Source organism: Limulus polyphemus, unplaced genomic scaffold, assembly GCF_000517525.1.
Source record: "Limulus polyphemus unplaced genomic scaffold, Limulus_polyphemus-2.1.2 Scaffold6102, whole genome shotgun sequence".
Lineage (NCBI taxonomy): Eukaryota > Metazoa > Arthropoda > Merostomata > Xiphosura > Limulidae > Limulus > Limulus polyphemus.
Genome location: NW_013671712.1, coordinates 1,283 through 9,504, shown reverse-complemented (window position 1 = coordinate 9,504; position 8,222 = coordinate 1,283). Strand labels below are relative to the sequence as shown.

At 34.6% G+C, this 8,222-nt stretch overlaps 1 protein-coding gene across 1 annotated transcript; it reads right to left on the bottom strand.

The window, feature by feature from the left end:
- Positions 1-3,291: 3,291 nt before the first annotated feature.
- On the bottom strand, positions 3,292-7,420 carry LOC106473349 (inositol oxygenase-like). The gene is made up of 4 exons (XM_013934031.2): positions 7,195-7,420; positions 6,180-6,260; positions 4,067-4,638; positions 3,292-3,567 (listed from the first exon to the last, which is right to left on the bottom strand). The coding sequence occupies exons 1-4, from the start codon at positions 7,282-7,284 to the stop codon at positions 3,459-3,461; spliced, it is 852 nt and encodes a 283-aa protein (XP_013789485.1). The 5' UTR covers positions 7,285-7,420; the 3' UTR covers positions 3,292-3,458.
- Between the last annotated feature and the right edge of the window lie 802 nt (positions 7,421-8,222).

Genomic DNA, 8,222 nt, shown 5'->3' with positions numbered 1-8,222 from the left:
AGGGTCATATTCCGATATTTAGTGTAATAGTGTAATCATCCGTCAAGCTTATGGATGAAACATGGGAAGATAAAATTTTTTTTCATTACTGAGTTAAAACCAAACATGGTTGTGAATTTACAACAAATAAATAATGCCATTTAAAATAAGCTTGAAGCATTTAAAGCAAAAGATACTTTTATATTTACTTCCAAGGGAAATGTTTGAGCATGTTTCCATAATTATGACTACAAAATTAATTAAAACAAGGACTTAAGTTAGCCAGCTGTAGAATAAAGAAATGGATAACTTTAGTGATAAGAAACAAAGATACAGAATACCTGAAAATTTCCAGTAACTACATATTGTGCATATTCTTTAGAAAAAGAAGGAAGCACTATTCCTCCAATAATGGTAATTTTGTTATCCATTTACAGTGAATGAGTTGTTTTAATAGAACTTAAGCATGTTCCTTTTATTATGAAGAGGAAATAAGTAAACATTTGTTTATGTAAAATATCTTCTTGATAGTGAAACTGCAAGGAAATTAAATAAATGAAGAACATAAAAATCACAATCATCATTGTGATTTAACATAACAATTAATATGATCAATATATACTTCAACTATACATTAATAATGAGTTTTGAAAATATTTAGGCTGGCAAGATTCCTGCTATTAAAAACGATAAGGAAACAATAAATACTTAAAATAATCTTATCAATATGATTTAGAGTTTACAAACCACTGTAATAGTCTATGTATGTTGTTTTGAATTGTCTTTTACTAACTCAGTAGTCATACCTTTATACGATAATTTATATAATATGTGTCACTGACGCTACTAATTCGTTCTGGTGTGTTAGGTAGTCAGTCAAGCTATTTTAAACAGTACATAATAAGCACTAAAACAATTTATCATTCACTTTACAACTTAATACCGAGATATACCTGTCTCAGGAAATTCTGACACTCTTCAATAACAACGGATATATAAAAGCTTACAATGATCATCATCATCATTTGGTGTCAGTTCATTCCAGTCCGAGGGAGGATTGGGGGGTCGTTAGAGAGTTATGCCCTCTCGTCGGTCAAGTGAAGAAAATGAGAAAAAAGGAGGAAGAATAAAAGATGCAAGATATGAGTAAAAGGGTGAGGGAAAGTATAGAGATGAGAAAGGAAGGAAAGAAGAGAAGGACGAAATGGGAAGAACAGTGAGAATGAGATAAATGAAGTGTAGCAGCTGAAAGACAGGCATTGAAAACATGTGTAAAGAGTAAGAGGAGACGAGTCACTACAGAAAGGTCAAAGAGTTCAGTCCATAGGCTGCAAGTCAGTGGATAGATAGAAGGCAGTAGATGAAACATAGGAACTGCAACGTGACTTGGATCATGTGGTGAAAGCAATATAACATACAAGTTCAAAAGATTATTAGCAGTTGTCAAAACCATTCATGGGGAATTCGCTTTGGTGGCAAGGACGTTAGAGAACATCACATTTTGAGAAGCACTTGGTAACATAGCGGGTACAAAGCTGTCACAGGTGGAACGGGATATGCAGACAGTTGTACAACTCCTTGGTCAGACTAGGCAACCTAACACAGAAAGCATAACATTCCAAAACTTGGAGACGAGAGTTGAAAGCTTTGGAAGTGGGAATCCAAGTGGCGTGATCGTATATCAGACAGAATCGAATAAAGGTCTTGTATGTGTACAGTAAAAGAGGTGGATTTAAGCTCCAAAAAGCTCCTGTGAGAGACCTTGTCAGAGAGAGCAGATAGATGTGGCTTGCACGTGAGGGGTTTATCAAAGACGACACCGAGATATGTCACTGAGGCAGAACGTTGGATGCAGACATTGTCCACATTGATAAACCTCTCTTTTACACATTATATCCTGCTGATTTTGTCATACGTAAATCTCTGGTTAATCTCTTTCCATGTGCCAGTGACACAGCTCTCGTTATCACCTGCAATACTATGGTCATCCTCGACAGAGTCCTATAGGCTGTAGTCAATGCTTTCTTGGTTTGGAGTAGCCACTGACGCCTTATCATTAATGCTAGCAAAACCAAAGCAACTTATTTTTGTCTAACCCATCATACATTTCAACCATATCATGACCCATTATTATCATATCCAAGCCGACAACATTCCTATATGACTCTGCAATAAAGTCAAATATCTTGATGTCCTCTTTGATAAACACCTTACCTGGAATGCCTACCTCTTGACTTCACCTGCTCCAATGATTGACAGAAATTTCCTGGTGCTTAACTCCACCCCTCCTTCTATATTTGTATAAATCATTCATTCAACATTGTCTGATATATGGCCACCTGCATAGATCTGTGACTGCCCTTTTTATAAATTCTGGAACATTATGCTCTCCAGATACCTTTCAACATACAACTAACTAGTCCAACTAAGGAACTTTATAATCATATATCTTTTTCACAGATTCTGATAAATCTGAAATACCTTCGACTTCAATATATTAACCACTTTTTCTGGATTCATAATGTCATCTTTGGATACCTTCTCTCTCTCTTCCTGTATGCCACCCAAAGAAACTCTTACCATCAGTAGAACACTTGTTACACCTTTATTGTATGTCCTTGGCATAAGATTATCTTATGTAGAGCCTACCAAACTATATCTATTTCGAAAATTAATTGGTCTTTCTAAATTTCTGTTTTTTTGTTCTCTGATAAAAAAATTCTGCATTGTCCAGTCTCATGGTGTATCAAGTTTCACCTCCTACACATCCATTATGATTAGTCGTCTCTTCTATTTTCTCACATTGCCTGGTCAAAGAAAAGGTATAACCATGGCTGCCAAGAGCCATCATTAACCCCAGGGGCCCTCACTTTTGGTTACTGAAACTAAAACCGTAACAATCCCTTTATTTGGTGAAGATTAAGCATGAAGGTAACAGAAGGATTGTCCTCTTCTAATCAGCATTCCCAAATTCAGAATAGCTAAACTTGAACCTTGGGGTCTAGACCTGGTCGTTAGCATGTGTACTGAATGAAGTGCGTTCAGGTTGATAATGATAAAATTATATCCATTTATGGAAATATTTCAGTTAATATTGATTGGGATGTGGAAAAATAGATGTCTGTGTTTATTATAGAATAAGGACCATTGAACTTTTTTTTTCTCAAAAATATAGAAAAAAATATTTTGCATATACTGTGTATCTAAAGATTTTATGTGATTTGGTTCGTTAGTGAGTAAAATATTACATGTGCAAACCAATTAAAACAATGTAAGGTAATTGAAACTGTATACATTCAACAAAACGACACATTTGGAACCAGTAAACGTTTAATAGAAGATGTTAATGAATAATATTCCCACTATTAGTAAACTTTTAATAAACAAGCAAGTCTATATGAAATATATTTTCTAAACGTTTTAACCGCTACTCAATGGTGCATTATCATCAATGTCATCTTCTCAGCTAATCCTCTATTTTACCACTGAACAATACCAGGGATATACTTGTCTATCAAGGACTGGTAGTAAGGGAGAAGGCTTTTCACATCTGGAACGTCTTTAGATTTGGAGTAAAGGTCGAATTTGCTGTGAGTGATAACATACATGTATCAATAAATTACAAATTTATACCTATTTAATATTCTACAATAAATACTAATGATTCTAGATGACGTAACCAGTATAGATAAATCAGATTAGTAGAGACTTATTTCTCCCTTACAATCAAGTAAAGTTGACAAAATGAAGTTATTAGTACGAAACTCTCCTCTTTATAATGTACCTCAATTGCAAATATTTTTGACGTTACAGTAATAGTTAGGTATTTTTACAAATTATTCCGGAGAAGTGAACTATGCGCCCGAACCGGATTTGAACTCCTGCTTCTACATGCTGGCCACGTGCTGTAGACATGCTCGCGTTTTTAAATGCCACAAGACTCGTTCTCCATTTGATTGGGTTTTTAGAACATAAATTGTTAGAGACTGACAGTTAGTCAAGTGGCTAGAATTGACCAAAACCAACATTTCAGTTTTCAGTTTTGAAATATAAGAGCATCTTGCTTTAATTCGTTTGAAAAACCTACCTGAATTCCTTGACCCAGGGTAACATTGCCATGTCCTTGTCATTGCAAAGGTAGTTGTAATCTCCTGATGTATGCCATGGGAAAAAGGAATGAAATCGGATGATGTACAGGGCTTCCTCTGGTAAAGAAGTCTTATGATTGACTAAGACATGGTATAGGTACTCATCGTGACCCCAGGACATCAGAACATTTTCTAATCCACATTGTTCAGTGTACATGCCTATTTTGGTGTTGTAACGAATATCTTTCATGTCAAGATTTTCGTTGAATGTGATGTTATGGTAAATTACAGAATCTGCAAAGGAGCAGCCTAGTGGATAAGTATCCCCCACCACCGCCCACTGAGGTTCGCCAAAAAGAACCATCACTTTTCCAAGATCGTGAATCAATCCAGTCAGATGAAACCAGTCGAGTTCCGGATAGGCCTTACGGATTTTTTCAGCTGTCTGAAAACCATGGAAGTTGTTGGGGATATCCAAATCTGGGTCAGATTCATCTACCAGTTCATTCAGCTTTTCTAAGACTTCCATGATAGTCATCCTCCCCTTGTCGAATTTGGTCCAGTAAGCCTTCTAATGAAAGGAACATCAAAACATTAGACGTTACTACAATTTCCCCATGTTCACAAAAATATATACACACGGGAACAGCCAAACACTTACAATGCTCCCTCTACTGGAAAACACAGAGGGAAGGTTATCCCTTTTTCTAGCATTGTAAGTCCGCAGACATACTGCTGTGTTACTGGGGAGCTTCGCGGAGAAAATCGGGCCCTAAAGTTTGGAACTTTCACCATTAAGGAATATGGGAAATTCCTCGTTTTCTTTCCAAGTAATCCAGCGTGGCCCGGCGGTAAAAATGGGTGTGTTTTATTTGGCAGGTTGGAAGTTCGGATCCGACCTTTGTTAAATAACTATTTTTAATCGTTTTGATACAAAACTCATAGACTACGTCAAATAAAACACGTTTTGAATGTTTAAGTAACTACCGTTATAGACTGTCAAAAATGACGTGGTAAGTACTACCACTCCCAACCAATAGTATACCATAATCCTTCATTTCATGGGTAACTGAAATAAATAAATTTTGCGAAATCAAGCTTGACCAACAAAGAGGCAGAAAAGTGCAACTGAGACAGTCAAACGTCAGTAAATTCCTTTGTGAGACAATCAAGACTAAGATCATTCATGAAATGAATTCGTGGCGTATTCATAGGATAATTATTTGTAAAAATCAGTTAGATTAACAACTTCTAATATATATAGAAAAGCCAGCACGTTCTGGTAACACTACGTTCCAACAATTGCTTTTATGTCATATTTCTTAGCAACAAAAGTATAACCCAATATAGTTGCTAGTCTAGGTACTGAAAGTATAAACTGAAGCCCCCCAGTGTCACAGCGGTATATCTGTGGACTTACAACGCTAGAATCCGGTTTTCGATACCCATGGTGGGCAGAGCACAGATAGCCCATTGTGAAGCTTTGTTCTTAATTACAAACAAACAAACAATATAAACTGAAACGTATAGACAACAAAACTGGAAAAAAAATATTTGTTGGGTTCTTAATTTAAAGTCTCAATTGATTACAGAGGTTTGTTTTTTATTTAAAACATTGGTGATAAAACAGAAAATAGTTTAATTCAGAAACAATTTAATTTTAAAATTGAATCGATATTTTTACTTTTGTGATAATTTTTTATGCACTTGACTCTACGCTAGGTGGTCCCAGACTACGTCTTTACCTTAGGCTTATTATACCAACACTCACTACATTTATAAGGTTTCATGGCACCTCCCCCCCCCCCCCTCACGGCCTCTAAAATCGTAATGAGCGGATAGTAATCGAACTATTCTATCTAGGTAAATGCATTTTGGCTTTTATGACTTCTGCTATTTCGAGAAATCAAGCGTGACGTGATATGACACACACTGGCTTTTATATAGGTTAGATGTTATAAGTTCCGGAATTTAAGCTAGATTTTTTCCACGAAGATACCGGTGAAATATTATTCCGAAAATGTTTGGGTGTAACAGCTGTCGAAGCTGTAGTATAATCGTCGTAATTTGAAAAAAACATTCATGTGCCTCAATACGAAACGTCATACTTACTCTGTTACGGGCAAATTCCACCGTTTGGTTTGTGTGCATTTGCTTATAGGTTTCCCTCACTCGTTTTTGAATATAATCGTCCTGCTCAAAAATCATATAAAAACATATAAACACAACTGTAGTTGTAGTTCATTAAAAAAACATACAAGTACAATTTTATTTGTACTCCATTGAAAAAAAAACACACAGTTTTATTTGTAGTTCATTGAAAATCATATAAGTGCTGTTTTATTTGTACTTCATTGAAAAAAAAACACACAGTTTTATTTGTAGTTCATTGAAAATAATATAAGCACAATTTTATTTGTAATTCATTGCAAATCATATAAGTAGAAATTTATTTGTAGTTCATTGAAAAACATATAAGTAGAAATTTATTTGTAGTTCATTGAAAAACATATAATTACAATTTGATTTGTAGTTCATAGGAAAACATATAAGCACAATTTTATTTGTAGTTCATAGAAAAACATATAAGTACAATTTGATTTGTAGTTCATAGGAAAACATATAAGCACAATTTAATTTGTAGTTCATTGAAAATCATATAAGCACAATTTTATTTGTAATTCCTTGCAAATAATATAAGAACTGTTTTATTTGTAGTTCATAGAAAAACATATAAGTAGAAATTTATTTGTAGTTCATTGAAAAACATATAAGTAGAAATTTATTTGTAGTTCATTGGAAAACATATAAATACAATTTTATTTGTAGTCCATAAGAAAACATGTAAGTAGAAATTTATTTGTAGTTCATTGAAAAACATATAAATACAATTTTATTTGTAGTCCATAGGAAAACATATAAGTAGAAATTTATTTGTAGTTCATTGAAAAACATATAAGTACATTTTTATTCTTAAACAAGCTGTTTAAGATTGGCTTTTTGGATTATGTCGAAACAAGCTTGAGAAGATATAACAACAATTATCGGGGTTAGGTACCCGCAGAGGGCAAAGTCTAGATAGCCCATTGCGTAGCTTCGCACGCAGAAACTAAGTAACTAAACTTACCTTTTTCGCATTATATTCCCTGAATTTTTTTTTCTTGTTTTCTGGGTAGCAAAGCTCAGAAGGATTAGAAATAATAAAAGTATTTTCCATAGTGAATATCTAATAGATATAAGGGCAAGAGAACTGAATACGTTGTTTGCAGTCTAGCAAATATGTACGCATGGCGTGAAACGGGAGGAGCAACGTGGAAATATCCCTTTTAGCTTCCTGACCAATCGAACGCGAATACAGTGGCAAGACTACGAAATCTTAGCAGCTTAACTGTGTACATAAAGGTTTAAACGAAAAACAAAAACTTTGTTACGAGCTTCCAAATGAAAAGTTAATCATACATATATAAACAATTCTTTGTTTTTTTATCAAGCACAAAACTACACATTGAACTGTCTGTGCTTTGCCCACTGCTGGTATCCAAACCCGATTTTTAGCCTTACAAGTCCCCAGTCTCACCCCTGAGCCATCGGGGAGCCGTGTAACTCGTAAAGAGTGTTTATTATAACTATTATTATTATTCTGAATTCAGCTTGAATTTTTTTGAAATTTGAGTGAACAAAGAAGCATGTAGTATTTAACACCAGCTTCTCAGGTTCACACATTAAAATCTGGTTTTTCATTGATTGTTTTATAATAGTCATAAATTAGTATAGAACGGGAGTTATCAAATAAATAACTTCGTAATCAATGTCTGTTTTTTGCATATATTTTACGTTCCATTGACATTATTCTTCCTGTAGATTATCGTAAGGATGACATGGGAATGGAAGTTCTAAAGTCTCTTACCCTGCTGAGTTAACAATCCTACAGATCTGTATTCCTGTTAACCTGAAAAGTTTCTTACCCTGCTGAGTTAACAGTCCTACAGATCTGTATTCCTGTTAACCTAAAAGTCTCTTACCCTGCTGAGTTAACAATCCTACAGATCTGTATTCCTGTTAACCTAAAAGTTTCTTACTCTGCTGAGTTAACAATCCTACAGATCTGTATTCCTGTTAACCTAAAAGTTTCTTACCCTGCTGAGTTAACAGTCC

Bases quoted from the DNA above. Each gene is read 5' to 3' on its own strand.
- LOC106473349 (XM_013934031.2), bottom strand. From the start codon at position 7,284: ATGGAAAATACTTTTATTATTTCTAATCCTTCTGAGCTTTGCTACCCA. The intron at 4,639-6,179 runs GTAAGTATGACG...TCCTTTCATTAG, and splicing joins TGGAATTTGCCCGTAACAGA to AAGGCTTACTGGACCAAATT. The intron at 3,568-4,066 runs GTAGGTTTTTCA...TATCACTCACAG, and splicing joins CCCTGGGTCAAGGAATTCAG to CAAATTCGACCTTTACTCCA.